General features: G+C 66.2%; 1 protein-coding gene across 5 annotated transcripts in view; it reads left to right on the top strand.

Moving 5' to 3' along the window:
* Gse1 (Gse1 coiled-coil protein) overlaps positions 1-17,458 on the top strand; it is a 242,536-nt gene that overhangs the window by 72,516 nt on the left and 152,562 nt on the right. For all 5 annotated transcript variants that reach the window (XM_063247763.1, XM_063247764.1, XM_063247765.1 and 2 more), the window contains exon 2: positions 1,687-1,867. In XM_063247763.1, the coding sequence (XP_063103833.1) occupies positions 1,687-1,867 (181 nt within the window). The remainder of the gene's footprint in view (positions 1-1,686; positions 1,868-17,458) is intronic.

Genomic DNA, 17,458 nt, shown 5'->3' with positions numbered 1-17,458 from the left:
GGAGCAGCCTTCCAAAGGCTGCGGGAGGCACCTGCCGTGCCCCACAGTCTCAGCTCACGGCAGCGGACGGGCTGTTAAAATACACAGCGATCGTTTACATAAAGCACCTTGCAGTGAGGCTGCCACCGATGCTGCCCAGAGTCCTCCCCTCGTCCTCGCCGCCTCCTGCAGCAGTTCTGGACTTCCCCTTCGAGAGGTGCGATCAAAAATTCCAACACCTGTCTCGATCCAGCTTCTTCCCCGGATGTGCACCGGCCCTTCCCACGTCCACACGACCACGCAAGGTAGATGTCCTGAATTCATTCAACACACAGAGGCCGCCTCAGCAGCGCAGCCAGAGACACTCACGAAAGAGGACCCCGAGCGGCTGTCCCCACACGAACAGCCTGCCTCCCAGCCGCCATGCCCCCGCCAGGTGTCCCCTGGCTCCCTTCCCTGCAGGACGCCGGTCTCTGCTCCAGGAAGGGGAAGAGGAATAGGGGCCTGGGCTGTGTGGCGTGGCCCGTGTGCCCCCTCCAGCCGGCCCGAGGGCCCTGCTTGCCCCTTGGGTCCCGGGCGGCTGGACCAGCTGTCCTGTGCCCATCACAGACCCAGCGAGCAGGGGGCTGGTTCTCTTCAGCATCACTGGGCAGGATCCCCCAGGCGACCATGGAGAAGCCACGTCCCACGGGGCGGGCCCATCCGTGTGGCCTCCCTGGCCCACCTGGGCCCCGGGCCAATGAGCGCACTGGGAGCCCGTGAACGGCCAGCCGCCCCTCCTGGCTCCAGCGGAGCCGTCGGCTCGCCGGTGGGATTTGCGGGGATGTGGTCTGGACCGTGTCACCATATGGACCCCATAAATTAAAGCATTCCAGGAAACAGCGGTGAATTTATGCGTCTCTGCCTCGGGGCCGGCGGAGCCTGCGGTCGCCCCAGGAACTGGCGACTGGAGGTACTTGGGTTTATGGCACTAATCTCCGAAAAAAAGACTGGATCAACATAAAGCTGCCTTTTGACAGCTGCGCCGACCCTGTCACTCACTGTAACCGCCAAGAGAATGGTGGCCACCCCCAGGCCTGCCCGGGGCAGGAATGAGGCGTCCAGCTCTATGACCCGGCGGGGGCTCAGCTTCCCGACCCCCACAGCAGGGCCTCTGCAGCCAGGCCTGGGCCGACCCACCCCGCACCTCAGCCCTCGCTGCTGCCACCTCCGAGCCTCCATCTCCCCATGGCATCGGGTGCCACTGTCGCGGGCACAGGAGGGTAGCGACCCGGGCCAGGGTGCAGTGTGCTTGTGGGGACAGAGCTTCCGCCCGGGTGACGGGGCTCTGGACATGGCAGCAGGGTCAGTGCCGCGTGCCTGAGCCTCGGCAGTGCTCAGCCTGGGGTCGCGCATCAGGCAGGCCTGACCCCGTGTTTACCAAGTGCAGCAGGTGGGCACGGGCAGGTGACCCCTGCAGCGTGGACTGTACTGTACCCTACAGTGAGCGTGGGTGTCAGCATCCCTGTGGGCCCCATGTGGGCCGCTGCCCTGCGGGGGCCTGTGCAGCTTTTCACAAGTCTGTTGTGGGTCCCCTGGGGAATGTGAGCTCCCCTTGACCCCCTCAGGGCATCTGTGCCCCACGGATGGCGCCCTGGGGAGGGAGTCCCTTCCATGCGGCCTCCCGCCAGGCGTGGCCCAGCTCACATGTCCATCCTGTCCTTGCAGGTCACCTCCGCCTCTCTGGAGGTATCGGCCGCAGTGCCCCCTCCCGCCCAGGAGCCCGAGCTGCGGCCAGGGCCCACCGCCGCTGACAGCCTGCCCAGGGGCCCCAGGACGGCACCGGAGCCGCAGCCCACGCAGAGCCAGCCGGGCCATGACGGGGACAGAGCAGGCCTCCCGGGCACAGGTACGTGCAGCCTTGCGGGACCTGGCTGCGGGGCCAGGGTGGAGCCACCGCGTGCGGCGGGGTCTCCCGGGCGTGATCTCGCGGTCTCGTGGCTGAGCCTCCCGCACTTGAGTTGGGCTTTGTTCCTGTTTTCGTGGGCTGCTGGGCTGTGGTTTGCTCAGGATCCTGGTCCTCGGCGCCCTTGGGTGCCTCGGTTCCTGTGTGGCTTGACTGCCTGTTCGCCGTCCCCGTGCCCCTTCTCTCCACCTGTCCACACTTCTAAATGCTGTCGCAGGCAGCTGGGCCCAGGGGCGTCTCGGGGCTTGGCATGGGGGTGTGCTGTGTCTCTTCGCCGGGCCGCAGGAAGCAGGCCGCTCTGTGGGCACTGACCACAGTCCCGCCTGCCACCCGCGCACTCTGCTGCTGCCCCTGTGTGAGGCTGTGCTTCCCAGTGACCCCTCTGTGCCGCTGTCCCTAGTCCCTTGCCGGCGTGGACTTCTGAGTCTTCCCCGTGCTGTGTGACCATGCTGGGGCCGTGGGGGTCTCGATCACCCATGGCTGGGCTTTGGCTTGCAGGGGACACTGTGCTCTTTGAGAGGCTGAGCCTAGGTGTCCCCAGGTCAGTTCACACGGTGGAGGTGACGCTTGTTTCCGGTAAAGACTCTGCTAAGACCTCTGCAGATGGCCTGTCACTCCTGAGTCCCTGGTGGTCATGGATGGCTGTGACCCGCCTCCTGGGACTACAGTGTGGGGGGACCCGAGTATTGGGGAGCTGTGGCCCGGTGGGGGCGTGCTGCGTTCCCTCCCACAGACAGGCCAGGGTGGGGTCAGCGGGGCTCTCGGCCCACGCCTGCCCAGTGTGGGGACGGCTTCTCAGCAGCCCCCAGGAATGCATCCTGCGTCAGGACCCCCAAGAGCTCGGGAACTGACAGTGACAAATGGCTCATTATACACCTGCCTCCTGCAGCCGCAGGGGTGGCGCAGCCTCTGGGCCAGCTGTGCTCTGCCAGCTGTGCAGTAGAGAGGGCATGGGCGAGCAGGCGCAGGTGTCAGATGCACTGGCAGAGACAGCTGCTGACCGCCACACATGTGGGCACGTGCAGGTGCACACATGCACACACTTAGAGACCTGCCCGGACCCCACCTGCATCGTACACGCCTGGCTGCATGGCTGGGGACAGACAATTGTGACATTCACACACACACACACACACACACACACACCTGTGCACTCACACTGCGGCAGGCAGGCTTTGGAGGAGGGCAGTGGCCCTGAGGGCCCAGTGGGGCCACAGCTGTCACCTCTGACCCCGGTCCCCACCGGTGTTGAGTGCAGGACAGGGGCAGGTGAGGGGCGCCGGCCCTGGAGGACGCGGTACAGTGTGTGTGTGGCGGCTGCGCGGCTCTGGCAGCTGACTTTTCTCCGCCGAGACTCTGGGTGCCCCACGCTCACCGCAGCCCTGCTGTGTCCACTGCTCAGCACTCTCCTGCACTCAACAAGCGGGCAGAGTGACCAGTGCCCTGCAGCGGGAGCACCCTCGGGCTGTACTGCACCTGACCGGACCCCAGGGCCATCTCCTGCCCGCCCTGTGAAGGCTGCATGACCCCTGGGGCTGTAATCTTCTGGCAGGTGAGACAGGACCCTTGGACTGAGGGGAGGTCACCAGCGGAGGGGTGATGGGCTCGGCCGCTCCTGCCACAGAGCAGGTGTGGTACAAGCAGGGTCCTCGGGCTGCAGCAGTGTCAGCGAGGTGACAGGCACCCAGACGGCCCTGACAGCAGCCAGGCACAGTTGCGTGGGTTGCACACTAAACAACCGCAGTGCCATCCTGGTTGTGTTCACAGCTGTGTGCTCTGTGGCCAGGGGGGAGGCACTACCCAGTGGGAGCCGTGCCGTGTGGGCCTGGAGGCCCTTTGGAGCCGGAAGCTGCTTCTCAGGTGGGCGTGAGGTCATCCTTAGGGTCATCCTTAGGCCAGCTGAGGCGCGCAGGGTCGGGGCAGAAGCTGGCCGAGGCTGGCTGTCTGGCCACATCCAGGGAGCTCGGCCACGGCTCCACGAGCCCAGGCCACGAGGTCAGGGTCCACTTCCTGCCCCACCCCTCAGCGGGCTGAGGGCCCACTGTGGCTTGCACCCCATGCAGCCTTCCATTCTGTCTTCCAGCTGTGGGGCGGCCCCTGTGCCACCTGCGGGCGGTGTCCGTCACAGTCGCCCTGCCCATAAGCCCCTCCTGCTCCGCCTGCCCGGGTTGCCTCACCCTGACCTCCTGTCGATCCCGAGATGCTGCCTGCTGGGGACAGCGCTGTCCCCAGCCTCAGCCCTCTGAGTGTGCGGACACCGCCTGCCCCCACACCCACCCGCCTGTGGCTTCGTGCGTTCGTTGAGCTGTGCTCGTCCTGGGACCGCCTCGTGTCTCGGCTTTGCCTCTGTGGGCAGGATGATGGGGCTTGTGGTGTGGAGTCTGGAGCTGGTTTTGGATCAGCGCTTGGGGTGTGAGGCGGGGAGTTGCCCTGGCCGGGCTCTGCCTCTGGGGGCCTCCCGCCCCGGCTTCCGTGTCCCACACCGAGGCCAGGTGGGGACTCGCCGGGCCAGGACGTCCTTGTTTGGTACCTGGTGCTCTGCAGCAGCTGCTCTGAGGCTCTGCAGTGCGGCGTCCCCGCCCTGGGCCTCCCCGCCTGCAGCTCGCCCCACCTGGCCTGTCACTGCCTCTGTCCCCTGGCTCGTGTGGCCGGCCGAGGCAGAGTCCACGTCTGTTCAGCTCCGCACTGGCAGCTGTTTGTCTCCCGCTCAGAGCCCTGCGCCTGGAGGCTGCCAGTGTAGACAGTCATGAAATTAAACAGAAGTGCTGACCGCGGGCAGCGCTGACTTCAGCGTGGCTCTGAGGGCAGGGGCCGCCTGCCACCTGAGCAGGTCGGTGACAGAGTCCACCCTTCTGCTGTGTGGAAAAGGCCAGCTTAGCAGAGCCTGCAGTTCAGACCACAGCAGGCAGCCTGGTGGTCACCACTGGGTGCCACTGTGGGTTTCGCTGGCCCGAGGAGCAGTTTGTCAGCCCCTCGCCAGGCCCACAGGTGCTCACCGCGGCCGGCTGGGGGCACCCCCCACGCCAGCACCAGTGTCTGTCCAGCTCTCTGCCCCGTGGTCAGTGTCGTCACCCATGTGCACATCTGTCTCTGCCACTCTGCTGCCAGCTGTGTGTAGTGTTCACAGACACTCACCAAGCTCCTGCTGTATACCAGACTTGCTGGGCACCAGGGCACAGGATGACGCCAGCTGTCCTGGGCACATGGCCTGCAAGGGTGCAGCCGGGTGTGCTCCAGGCTGGTGGTCTGGGAGCAGCGTCAGGCAGGTCCCAGGCTGAAGGAGGGGCAAGTACAAAGGCCCAGGGCCACCCACGCCTAGCATGCAGAGGCCTCCAGGAAGCAGAGACATGGCTTAAGGGCTTCTTTATCTCCCCAATACTTGCCATATTGCACATAGTAGTTGCTCAACCAATGTTTGTTGAGTGAATTCAGCTTTTAAGTCCTTTAGTGCTGAGTCCTGGCCCAGAAAGGCAGAGGTCAAGAAGAAGCACAGTCTGGACGTGCAGGCTGTCTCTCCGCAGTGTCCTGGGTGAGAGTGGCCTTCTGGCCAGGCCTTCCTTGCTCCATGTGGAGGCTTCTTTCTCTTTGGCCAGGCCGGGCATCCTGGGGCCACCTTGAGCACTGGGGTCAGGGAGCATTTGGGTGCCCCATCAGCTTCACAGTCCCTAAGATACCACTGGGGAATTGTGGCCCAGAGTCCCCCTGATCCCTAGGGTTCCTGGGTGGTCAGGGTGGGGTCAAGGACACTCAAAGGTCACCCTAGATTTGGAGGGCTCCAGGAGCAGCTGTGAGTCCTGAGAGTCCAGCGAGGGCATTCGTGGAGCCCCCACATTGTGTGCCCTCGAGGGTGTTCTCGGCCAGCCCTGCTTCCTGTGGCTGCTGTCACACGGCCCTGGCACACAGTGGCCCCAAGCAGAGTCTCGTAAGATTCCAGGGCTCAGGGCGTGCTAGGGTCTCCCCGGGCTGACGTGGGAGGCTCCTGGCAGGGCTGCGCCCTCTGTCCTCCCTGCATGGCCCACGTGTCCTGCTGCCCCTGCTGCAGCCTTCGAGGTCCTGGTGCCAGTCCAGGATGCCCCCCCAGCTCGGCTGCCACCTTCCCCAGCCCGAAGCCCTCCAGGGTTGCACCCTCCTGGTCTCTGTTGGGATTCACTGAGTGCAGAGCAGGCGGGCAGGTTGTTCCTGTGAGTCACGGCCTCAGGGGTCAGCCACCAACACCCCGTGGGGGCCGTGTGTTAACTTGCCACGCTGGTCACGCTGGCCGGGCTGGGCTTGTGTGGCACCACCAGGGGACGTGGTGTCCCTTGCATAGGACCAAGGCTTGGAGGCTGGGAGGGCTGCTGGGATGGTCATTTATGAAGCACCGACGCAGTGCCAGGTATCCTGGCAGGTGCTTTGCTGGGACCACCCCGCCTCCACCGTGCCCCGGGGTCAGTTTGCATCCCGGGTGCCCCACCCTGCCCACAGCTGCGGGCCTGAGGCCCTGCTGGGTGCAATGCGACCTTTGTCCAGGCGGTGGCGCTGTGTGGACCAAAGAGGTCCACAGTCAATGCTCAGGGTCCTGGCCAGCCTGGGCAGGCTCACGGCAGAGACCCCATGGGGTCTGCCCAACCCAGGGGCAGGGAGCCGGCCGGAGCCACCCTCGTGTGCACGGGGTCCTTCAGGGCAGCCCGTCTGTCCCCAGGTGGGCCGAGGTGGAGCAGGACAGCAGAGAGGGCCTGGAGGGCTGCAGGGGTGGGTGGTACTCAGACCAGGTCCTGGCCCTGAGCTGGGCAGAAGGAAGCGGGCCCAGCTCAGCCCTCACCCCCAGTCGGCTGGCATTCTCTCCTGCTTCCTCTCCCGGGGACACTGTCGGCTTCCGGCCCAGAGCCCTTGCCCCCCCTGTATTCCCTCAGAGCCAGGACCCCCACCGAGGCCTGACCCTGCTGTACATGTGTGCACACACGTGAAGACGTGACCCTTGTGCGCCCCCAGGGCCCCTCCGCCTGGGGGTCCCTTGTCACAGTGGCCTGGGCTGCTCCAGGACGCTCCTGTGACCCAGCCACTGTCCCACCTTCCCGGCCACGCCAACTCCCTGGAGCACCCTACAGTGCCCAGCACATGCCCGACCCAGCCTGGGTGCTCGCTGGAGCCTCCAACAGGGTCCTCTGAGTAGAGGGTGAGCTCAGTTCGGGGCCTGCTGGATGACACCCCAGGCCCTTCCGCCACCCTGGGCCAGCCTGGGGTGGGCAGGGAAAGCAGAAGTGGGCTCCTGTGTGCTGAAGGAGGCGTTGTGCCAGGCACTGGACGGGGCTGGGGGCAGGCGGCTCAGGCCATGCTGCGTTGCTGGCTCTGGCTCAAGTTTGCTCCAAAATCTGCAGCCAGGGCGGCGCACCTGGGCCTCTGTCCCATCACGGGCTGGGTGGCTCTGAGGGTGTGGCATGGCCTGGGGACAAAGATCCGCTCACCAGGCACTGCCAGGGCTCAGGCTGTCCCCTCCAAGCCTCCCCATGTCACAGAATCCCACTGTCTCCCACAGAGCAGGACCCGGGCTGCCCAGAGCCCGGGACAGATCTGGGTCCAGTCCCAGAGGGCCTCAACTCCCGAGCCACCTGCTGCCTCTGGAAATGAGAGGAAGGAGGGGCGCCAGGCTGGCTGCGGGAGCAGTGATGGCAGCAGAGGGCACCCAGGGCCTGGCCCTGACCAGATATCCACAGACCTGCCCACCCTGGCCTGAACCTGGGATTCCTGCCTCAGCCTCCCGGGGCACTGGGATGACCACATACAGCTCGGGCCTGACCACAGCCGCACAGGTGGCAGGGGGCCTGTGTGCCAGGCTGGGGGGCAGGAACAGGCTCTGGTCCGACTCGTCCCGGTGAAGGCCGCAGCTTGAGGATTTTGTCCAACTGAAAAGAAGAGTGTGCTCTGGGCCTGCCTGCCATGCCAAGAGCGGGTGAGCGCACCATGCCCAGCAGCGTCCAGGGAGGGCCAAAGCCCCGCAGGGGTCAGGAGAAGTGGGGAGTCACACAGGACCAGTCCCTCCGGCACCCCGCCTCCTTCACGCCCCGGGCCAGTGCAGCTCTGAAGACCACAGCCGCAGGCCTTTGTGAGCGCCTTCTGTGTGCCCGGTCCCCTCACCGCCATGCAGTTGCCCTGTCCCCAGGCGAGGGGAACTTGCACCCCGGATCCAGCTGACCCGGGTTCCAGCCCGGCCCTGGGCCTCGTCCCGCACTGCCCTGTGGGTGCAGCTCGGCCTCCCCGTGGCCTCTGTCACCGCTGTCCTGGCCGCTGCCCCGGCCTTGCACGCCCCTGCTGGCCTTAGGTGCTGTTGGGACCACCCACTGCCCACCAGACCCGGGGGGCAGGGCCAGCCTGGGTGGACCTCACACGGTGCTCAGGCAGAGGTGCTCTCGTGGCTGGGGGTGAGTCAGCCCGACTCTCGTGCCCGCACAGACCAGACCAGGACGGCCCTGGTCACCGGGCCTGCTCTCGCCCACTGGGGCAGCTCCAGCCGCTTCTTTGGCCCCTCCTGGGTCCACGCCCTCCCCTTTGGCCCCTCACCACTTGGGCCCTAGAGGCAAAGCTCCGGGAGGCGGCCTGGCCAGGGGCTGGGGAGTGGTTCCGTGTCCCCATCTGAAAAGTGGAGATGGTGGAGCTTGGGGACCCCAGTTCCATGGGACTGCTGTCATCAGACCCCCGGCCACCCCCTCCCGGGACTCCTGGCCCAGGTCTGGCTGGGTGAGGCTGTGCCCAGCTCCCCTCCACTCGGCCGCCTCATGGCAGGTTCGGGCACAGACAGAACCTGTGGCCCGGAGTGTGGGCGCCGGCCCCTCCCCGCCCGCCAGGCGTGTGGTCCTGGCTGCGGACACGTGAACAGCCCTGGCTCTGTTCTCACAGCCGTGGGAGGCGGCTGTCACCGCCGCGGCTGGGAGCTGGATGCGAGCCCAGAAGCGGAGCGGGGCTGTCGCCCTGGGCACCGGGCCCGGCCAAGCCGCAGGTGCCAGTGCTGGGTGTGCGTGGAGGTCCTGCTGCGTGGGGGTGGAGGTGGGGAGGTGGAGCACAGGAAGCAGCAAAAGGCCACATCTTGGGCCACACAGCTCGGTCTGCTCACCCCACAGGCTCCCTCCCCGGGCGCCAGGTCCTGCCTGGTTTCCGGGCCGGCCCTACCGTGGAACAGGTCGTGCACTGCAACACCTGGATCTGGGGCCGGAGCATCTGGCGGGAGCTGGGCCATGTGCTGGGCCTGGCACCTCCCCACGTGTTGGCTCTTGGTTCTGGAATTCTGGTCCCCTTTGATCGTGAGCCTGGAATGTTGGCGAGGTGCTGTGTGCACCCCTGGGTGATGGGCGCCCCTGGAGGCCATAGGTGGCACAGGGGGCTGGGATTGCAGGAGGCAGCTATCCCTTGGAGGGCGGAAGGACTTCTGGGAGTCTCACTGGGTGTCCCTCCCACGCAGAACAGGTGGGTGCTGCACGCACAGCCTCGGGGGCACAGGTCTGCTTTGATCCCTCCTCTGCCCCCGGCCCCGCGTGCTGAGAATAAATTCTTCACCGTGGCACTGAGGTTTGGGCTCCTGGCCCCTCAGCGAACCTGGAGAGGAAAGCCGTTGAAACCACTTCCGGCCGTGGACCGGGGCCAGCCACCCACCCTGTGTGCCTCCTTCCCCGCAGGAGCAGAGGTGATAACTCTGGGGCCTTGGGGCGTGGGCAGATTGAATGACTCAGTGAGACCCGCCTTGTTCCTGTGACACTGGGAGCCTGGCAGGCTGGGCTGGGCTGTGTCCCCTGTCCCCACGGTGGCCAGCACGCAGCTCCCACCCCTGCTGCCCAGCCGTGCTTGTACCCTGACTCCCCAGGCTGTGGGGAAGCCAGGCCCTGGCACCCAGCCTTGTCCTGGCCCCCAGGAAGGGCGTCTTCTGCCGGTCGTCTGGGCCCTGGGGGAGGCAGGGCCTGTCCTGGTGACAGAGCCCTCACCCACCAGGGCCAGGGGCGGGCACATCCATGCTGGCAGGGTAGGGGGCTCCACATGTGCCTGCAGCCCCCCGGGGAGGGACTCTGCCTCCTGCTGCCCCCTCGTGACACCCCACCAGCAGGCTGCCAGGGAGGAGGCCCTCGTCAGGGCCCAGGTGCGGCCACCCCTACCGACTGGCAGCTCTGCCAGACAGAAGCCCTGGGCCTGCCACGTGTGTGGGGCAGAGGGGCTGTTCACTAAATCCACAGCTCCTGACGGGCAGAAGGTGGCAGGGCCGGGGTAGCTCCGTGGTAGGTGCTTGCCAGGGCTCACGAAGCCATGGGTTTGAATCCCAGTGCAGCCAGAAAACAACAATAAAGACAAGCCTGCGGGGAAATGGTAGCGTGGCTGCCCCTCGCCCTGGACTGCAGGGGCAGGACAGCAGGACAGTAGGTGACCTGTTTTTCGGTGACACCAGGGTTCAGCGGTGCCGGAGCAGCCCGAGGGCTTCCTGGAGATGGTGCTGTGGGCTTCCGACCACGCTGATTGGGTTGATAATTCCTCGTCATGCTGGGCAGTGCAGACTGGCCCTGGGGACAGTGACCGCTTCTTGGGTGGCAGGACCCAGGCGCTGGCGGTGTGAGGCTGGGGCATTGTGGCCTGCAGTCTGCTCAGAGCAGGGTGCTGCGGAGCCCACAGGTACCCGAAGGGCAGGTCCAGGGCGGGACCGCCAGTGGGCAGTGCAGGCTTTTGGCCACCAGCTCTGGTGCCTCAGTGGCCCCAGCAGCAACCCTCCCCCTTGCCTGTGGCCGCTGTGGCCGCTGATCTGGCCCTTGGGGGGCCAAGCCCTGACATCCAGCGTGCAGCCCGGAGGCGGCTGCTCTGAGAAAGGCCTTATCTGTCTGGGGCTGAGAGAGACGCTGGGCAGGCTGCTTATCTCCCGCCCGCTCCTGCCCGCTGCTCTGCCCCAGCCTTATCTTGTCGGCCTGGCCTTTCCTCTACCCCAGTGACCACTGCCAGGGCGGGGACCACTGCCCCCCTCGCCGTCACTGCCAGAGCCCCAGCCAGGATGCTCAGACCGGAGGCTCTGTTCCTAAACACATGCAGGGGCCCCCGGGGGGCACAGACGGGGAAGGCCAGGCGGGCCTGGGGAGGGGGCCATGGTGGCCTCCACCTGAGCAGGCAGCTGCCCTGGGCCCCGGGAGACCAAGGCCAGAGCAGGGGGATGGGCGTGGTCACTTAAATCCAGGCCCTTTGTGACGAGGGACCCCCGGCAGCCCCCCCACACACACACATGGCGTCACCTGGGTCCTCGGTGCACAGACCTGAGTTCACGTCCCAACATCCTGACACGGTGTGCACACTGGTGCATGCAGAGCTCCCGACACTCACATGTGCACGGCTTGTGCACACGCACAGTACTCATGCACAGGACTCACCAGGCACAGAGTGCCCAGGATGGCACATGGCACGCGTACACACACACACACACACACACACACAGAGCACCCATTCATAGCTCCTCCCCTGTCCTGACACTGCACTTCCCAGGCCGCTGGCTGACCACAGGTTTCCCCCATGGCCCTTGTGGGAGGAGACCGAGGCCCAGAGGAGCCCAGAGGGACCTGGGTGGGGTTCCCCGGCAGCGGGGGAGGGTGTGCTGCTGGGCCACTGAGGCCCAGAAGATGCCCACTGGGTGGGGAGACCCCGTAGCCCTCAGCAGCGGAGCCTGCCTGAGGAAGAAGTAGTCCCCAGTCTCACCAGCCTCTGGGCCATGCCCCGGGGCTCCTTGGTTGCCTCCTCGCCATGCGGGAGAGCCATCTGTGCCCACTCTGCCCGTCTGCAGCCTCCCTTGACCTCGAGCCCTGGAGGGGCTGGCGGTGGCGGTGGCAGCAAGGTCACCTCTGTCTGTGCACAGCACAGGCTCGGGGCCGGGATCCAGGTGACGGATGCGCACCAGCCCCTCCCGACAGAGGCCTGGCGGGGAGGACCTGGCGGGAGCCTGGGTGTGACAGGGACTGCTGGGCTGTGCCACCTCACGGCTGCCCGGCGGCGGGCTGCAGAGCTGTCTCTGCACCCCCGAGTTTCCTCTGCAGCCTGCACCTGCGGCGATGAGCCCGCCTGCCCAGGGTCTGGAGACAGCTCTCGTGGCTCTGGTGTCACCTTCCTGAGGGCCGCCTTCCTCTGCCTCGCACCCGGCTCTCACTCTCCCTTACGTGCAGGCCGAGGCAGGCCTGTGCAGGTGGCAGCCCTGCCCACGGGGGAACGCGAGCTCCTGCCAGGCAGGGGTGGTGCTCTGGATGCCAGCAGCCCTGGCCTGCGGGTGCCCTGCAGAGCGCCAGCTGCTTAATTCAGCCGAACCACCTGCCAGGACAGCATCGGTGGTGGGGGACCCCAGGGACCAGTGGGTCCCCTGGGTGGGCTTTGTAGGCGGCAGCAGGGGACTCTGGCTTCCACCTGCAGACCCGGGTGCAGCGGCTGGGCAGGCATAGCCAGGAGAGGAGGCTGGCTCCCTCACCTGCCCGGGCGGTGCTGCTCCCAGCTGGGAGACAAGCCCTCTCCCGCCACAGAAGGCTTTGAACCGCCGCCCGTACCTCTGGCAGGGTGACCTAGGCAGGTGTTTGTGGCCGTGGCTTCCTAGGGTGCCATGAGGCAGGAGGTGGGACCGAGGGGAAGGGGCACGGTGGGGTCACATGTCCCTGCCTGGTGCCCTGGGGCTGCATTGGGCTCCCCCGACGCCCCAGATGGAAAGTCCCAGTCACCCAGCATCAGGGCCACTGCCTGGCAGATGGCTCCTCCTCGGGGTCCCTGGGGCGAGGCCGAGTTGGACCCTGGAGGGGGTGACCGAGATCCTGCACCAGGCAGGTGCCGCAGCCCCAGGTCGAGGGCGGTGACAGATGGTAATGAGACCCCGGACATTGATGGAGTCCATTTTTCACCTGCACCACCCCGGCCTCCCCGCGCCCGCCAGGCGGCTGCTAATCCATCGTCCACCCTTCACGGCCTCGGTAATGGGGTCATAGATCACTCCCTCTGGAGCCAGCAGACAGGGAGCAGAGCGTTAAGGGTGACTTCGAGTGACCCCAGCCAGGATGGCCCAGCTCCAGATGAGGCCGCCACAGCCCTGGACTTGACAGGAGTCTTCAGGCTGCTCAGCCCTGCAGGGTGGACAGGGAGAACCCATCCCAAGGGGGAGGGCACCATGTTGCCAGATGGATGTGGAGGGGCCCCCAACCCCCACACTCCCTGCCCATACCCGGTCAGCGGAGTGGCCAAGCAGGCCGAGCATGCCCTGTGCTGGACAGCATATGCCCTGGGGCCCTAGGAGCAGCTCCTGGGAAGCTGCCCGAGAGGCCACCCAGGCCCCAAGTCTCTTCCCCATGCTGTGCGCAGGCCTCAGGGCAGCCCCGCCTGCACCGCTGGCCTCTGTCCCTGGTGTGAACAGAGCCAGTGCCGAGCTCAGCCCCCCCAGGGCCTGGCGGTGCCGGGCAAACGTTCTTCCTCTTCTGGGGGCCCGGGGTACAGTTCCGGTCCGAGCTGTGGGCTGTGTGAGCTGCAGAGACGCCTCTCTCTCTGAGCGTCAGTCTCTGGCCTGTGAGTGGCCTTGTGAGGGCTGCTGGCTGGTGCAGGAGTCTGTGGTGTGGGGGGCCTGGCACGTGGAGGCTCCTGGGGGTGCTGGGGACCTGGAATCCACCCTTGCTGCCCGGCATCCACCACATGCCCTGGGATATCAGCCCCACGCGTCCTCCCCCTGTGGTCCTCCCCCTCAGCCAAGCAAAAGCCTCAGGAGAGCGTGTCGTGTGTCTCAGAGCACAGGGCACAGAGCAGGTGCCCGCTAGGTGGCTGCTGCCTGTTGCAAGCACGGGCGGGGAAGAGAGGGCATCGGCAGGGCAGGGGGAGGGAGGAGGGCAGCTTGGGTGCTGGGCGGGTGCAGGCAGGGGTCAGGCTGGCCTCTGCCACGGAGCAGAGAGTGGACGTGGCTGTGGCTGAGTCAGCTGGGAGGACAAGGTGGTTACAGGGTCACTGCAGACAGGACCACAGGTGGCCTCCATCTGGGCAGAACAGGTGCTGTGAGAGGGGTCTGGTGGCTCCCAGGGCCACAGAGGCTCCCAGCATCCTGGGAGCTCCCGGCTGGGCACGGCTGGTTAAGCACTGCTGGCCCATGCCAGGGCAGGGAGTGCAGGGGCCTTGGTGTCCGCTCTGCATGCGGGCGGGCCTGTGCACAGTCAGGGACCTCCTCTCCGGGTCTCCTCCCAGGGACCCCGAGAGACCCCTCCCCGCCAGCGGAGCCTCCAGGCTTCTCTCGGGTGTGAGCAGAAAAATCCCAGCAAAGCTTCAAGCCTGCGCCTCTTCTGACCCCTGGGTCCTCGCTGCCCACAGATGGGCACCAGTGTAAGTAGCCACGTGTCGGGGAGGCCTGGAGTCCGCCTCTGTGAGCGTCCGGTGCCTCCAGGACCCATGGCGTCAGAACCTTTGTCCTGCTTCACCCCAGGGAAGCCTGCAAGCCAGAGAGGGGACAGAGGGGGAAGAAAGCACTGGCAGCAGCTCAGGGGCTCCCCGACACCCGCAGACCAGTCCTCCTGTCCTTCCCTGGCCCCAGGGTCTGGGCCGGCAGCCAGCATGCAGTAGGTGCTCAATAAACAGGGGAGCCTGCTCTGCTCTCTGGACAGGCAGAGCCGGGCCGCAGCTGAGGGAGACAGTGGGTCCCCCGTCCAGCTGTGTGACAGGTTGGGGTCAAGCTGTGAGCGGCGACTTGCTAGAAGACATTTTGGAAGAATAAAGGCTTCTGCCTTTCTGTCTGCTGGTGTTTCACCCGTGGCCTCTGGCTGCCCTGCCCTGGATTTACAATGCTGCACCGGAGAGGCTGCCTGGGCTGGCCTGTCCCCTCCTGTTCCCCGCCACCATCCCGGGCGCCCGGGCCCTGCCAGCCACAGCAGATGCTTCTCTGCCCGCTGTGCAGCTTCCTGAACAAAGGTCACTGCAGTGACAGTGCCGTGACATTACTCCCCATGTAATGAGCTACAGAGATGCGGGATGCCAGCAGTGTGACCAGCCGGGCTGGCCACGGGGAACTGACAGCCGAGCGCTCCCTCCCAGCGTCCGGGAGCCGAACCCCGGGCACCAGGCTCCCTGGCCAGGCCGCGTCGCTCCTGACAGCTCATGTCCACGCAGACAGCAGGCGCTGCGGCCGGGTCGGCGGGTGCACACAGGAGCCCGGGGGTGGTCATCATGAGGAGGGTGTTGAGTTAGCAGCAGCAGCACAGCCTGGCTCCCGTCTCTGCAGGAAACCCAGGAACAGGGAAGCAGAGGGATGTTAGCTGGGTTCTGGGGTGACCGGTGACCCCCGCTGCCCAGCCGTTGGGTCCTCCAGTCCGTGGGCAGGGAAGGCCGCTCTGGAGTCCCAGGGAGACCCGGTGGCTGTGGTCCCTGGGCTCCTGGCTTCAGCCACCGCACTGGGGCTCCGGCTCTGTCCACGCGACCCTGTACCCGAGCGTGTCGCCCACTGCCCCGGGGTGGCAGCTGTGGCCTCAGTGGCAGGAGGCCGGGGGTACGGAGCCACGTCCCACCCTGGGGATCCAGGACACATTCTTTGGGGTCCTCAGCAGGGCCGCTCGTCTGGGCTGTGGTTTCCTGTGACCTCCTCACTTCCGGGGACCCACAGGTGGGCTCGTGCACTTGGTGCTAGATTGGGTGGCTGGGGTCCAGGACAGAGCCCCCTTTAGGGTGAATGCGTTCTGTGTGGTACTGGGGTGCGCTTGCTTGGGCTACGGGGGATTGGAGCCAGGCTCTTTGCACTGAGCTGCATCCCCACCCACACCTCTTTCCTGAGACAAGAGTCTCCCTAAATTGCCAGGTTGGACTGGACTTGGGGATCCACCTGCCTCAGCCTCCCAGAGTGCTGGGATTACAGCAGGTTTTGTTTCGCTTTGTTTTTGTTGCTGAGGTAGAACTCGGCCCCACATGTGCCAGGCGAGCACCCCCACAACTGAGCCGCACCCCAGCCCTGTCTTTCATACCGAAGCCATCAAAGCTGAGGAAGCGGAGGGTCTTGCTGGCCTCCCTCCCTGACTGAGAAGGTCTGGAACCTTCTGGAGCCTTCTGGGCTATTCTTTCTCAGGCCTCTGTGTGGTCTGCAGTCTGCAAGGAAGGGAATGATGTCTGCATGGTTGCAGGGCTCTGGTCTCTTTGGAGGTTCGGGGTGCAGTCCGGGGCCCTGTCCGCAGTCTCCTGCCCGTCCCCTCTGTGCCCGGCCTGGTGTGTGGCTCCATCTCACCCCACAGGCAGGTGGCCCTGCTCACCACCAGGGGGCAGCAGGGGCTTGGGCACCCACCCAGCACCTGCAGCCTGGCGCTGCCCCTGGCTGGGGCCCAGCCGGCTTTGAGGCTCTGCACTGCTGGGCAGCCTGTGCCCCTCCTGCACCAAGGTGGCATTTCCCCCAGGAAGAGTCGGGGTCACCTTGGACACGACCCCTAGGGTCTGTTCTGGTCCTGGGCAAGCACGGGCAGAGGCGGGCGCTGGGTCCTGGGTGCCAGGTGGCAGGGACAGAACAGAAACATCTGGCAGGGAGTTGGGGGCTGCGGTGGGATCAGCCAGGCCGGCAGGGGAGGGAGCTGGAGGAGGGGGTCAGGGCCGAGAAATTACAGTTCATAAATGCAGCCTGCTGCTCGCAAACTAGGGCAAAGCCATTAGCGCTCATTAAAGTTTAATACCTGTCGGGCTGCGCTGTGGCCGCCACTCGGCTTTGATGGGTGCAGGCCGGGCTGGGAGGTCCGTGGGACAGCAGGTTGGGAGCCCTCTGGGCTGTCTGTGTCACGGAGGGGACCGCCTCTGTTAGCACGTCCCCAGGGCGGCCCCTTTCCTGCCCTGAACCCCAGCCCGCCTGGCCTTCCTCCGGGGCGCCTCCCCGAAGCCCCCATTGGCCTGCAGGCTCCCGGCTAGCTCCAGGCGCTGGGCTTGTCCTGGAGAAGGTGGCACCTGAGCTGGGGGTGAGGCCAGGTGGGACACGGAGGGGGGAGGAGCAGGTGCCAGAGTGGGGCTGGGACGCCTGGCGGGGGGAGGTGGCGGGGGACAGGGGGGAAGGCAGGGTTCACACGTGGCCCTGCCAGGAAGTGATGGGCAGTGAGGCCTCCCCGTGCCCGACTTGTCCCAGCCCAGGCTGCCCGGGCTGCGGAAAAGGCCAAGCAGCCCGGACCTGCTGTGGCCAGGGGCTCTAGGGTCTCCCATTCTACAGGTGGGCAAAGCAAGGCCAGGCTGCCAGGGCTGCAGCCAGGGCCCGGAGGGGGATTCGGTGCCAGTTCTCACCGCCAGGCCGGGCCTCCCTCTCACCGGGCCCTGGAAAAACCCTTCTGTCTCTGACTCACCCGAGTTGAAGGCTTCGCCATCTGCCGCCTCTATGGCTTCCCAGCGCCCGCTGCCTCCTCCTGGCCCAGGCGCATCCAGGGAGGAAGGGCTGCGTGGGGAGCCCAGGCTAGAGCCCAAGTCTCATGAAGCCTAGAGTGCCAGTGGCCCTGTCGTCTGTGTCCCCCAACATCCAGATGGGGGTGGGTTTCCTCCCTCTTGCCCGGAGCCTGGGTGCTGTCCAGGGCGTCCTGGTTCCCAGCCTGTGGG

This window comes from Cavia porcellus, unplaced genomic scaffold (genome assembly GCF_034190915.1).
Source record: "Cavia porcellus strain 051 isolate PalLab524CR breed Dunkin Hartley unplaced genomic scaffold, mCavPor4.1 scaffold_4, whole genome shotgun sequence".
Taxonomy (NCBI): domain Eukaryota; kingdom Metazoa; phylum Chordata; class Mammalia; order Rodentia; family Caviidae; genus Cavia; species Cavia porcellus.
This window is presented reverse-complemented; position numbering and strand designations above follow the sequence as displayed.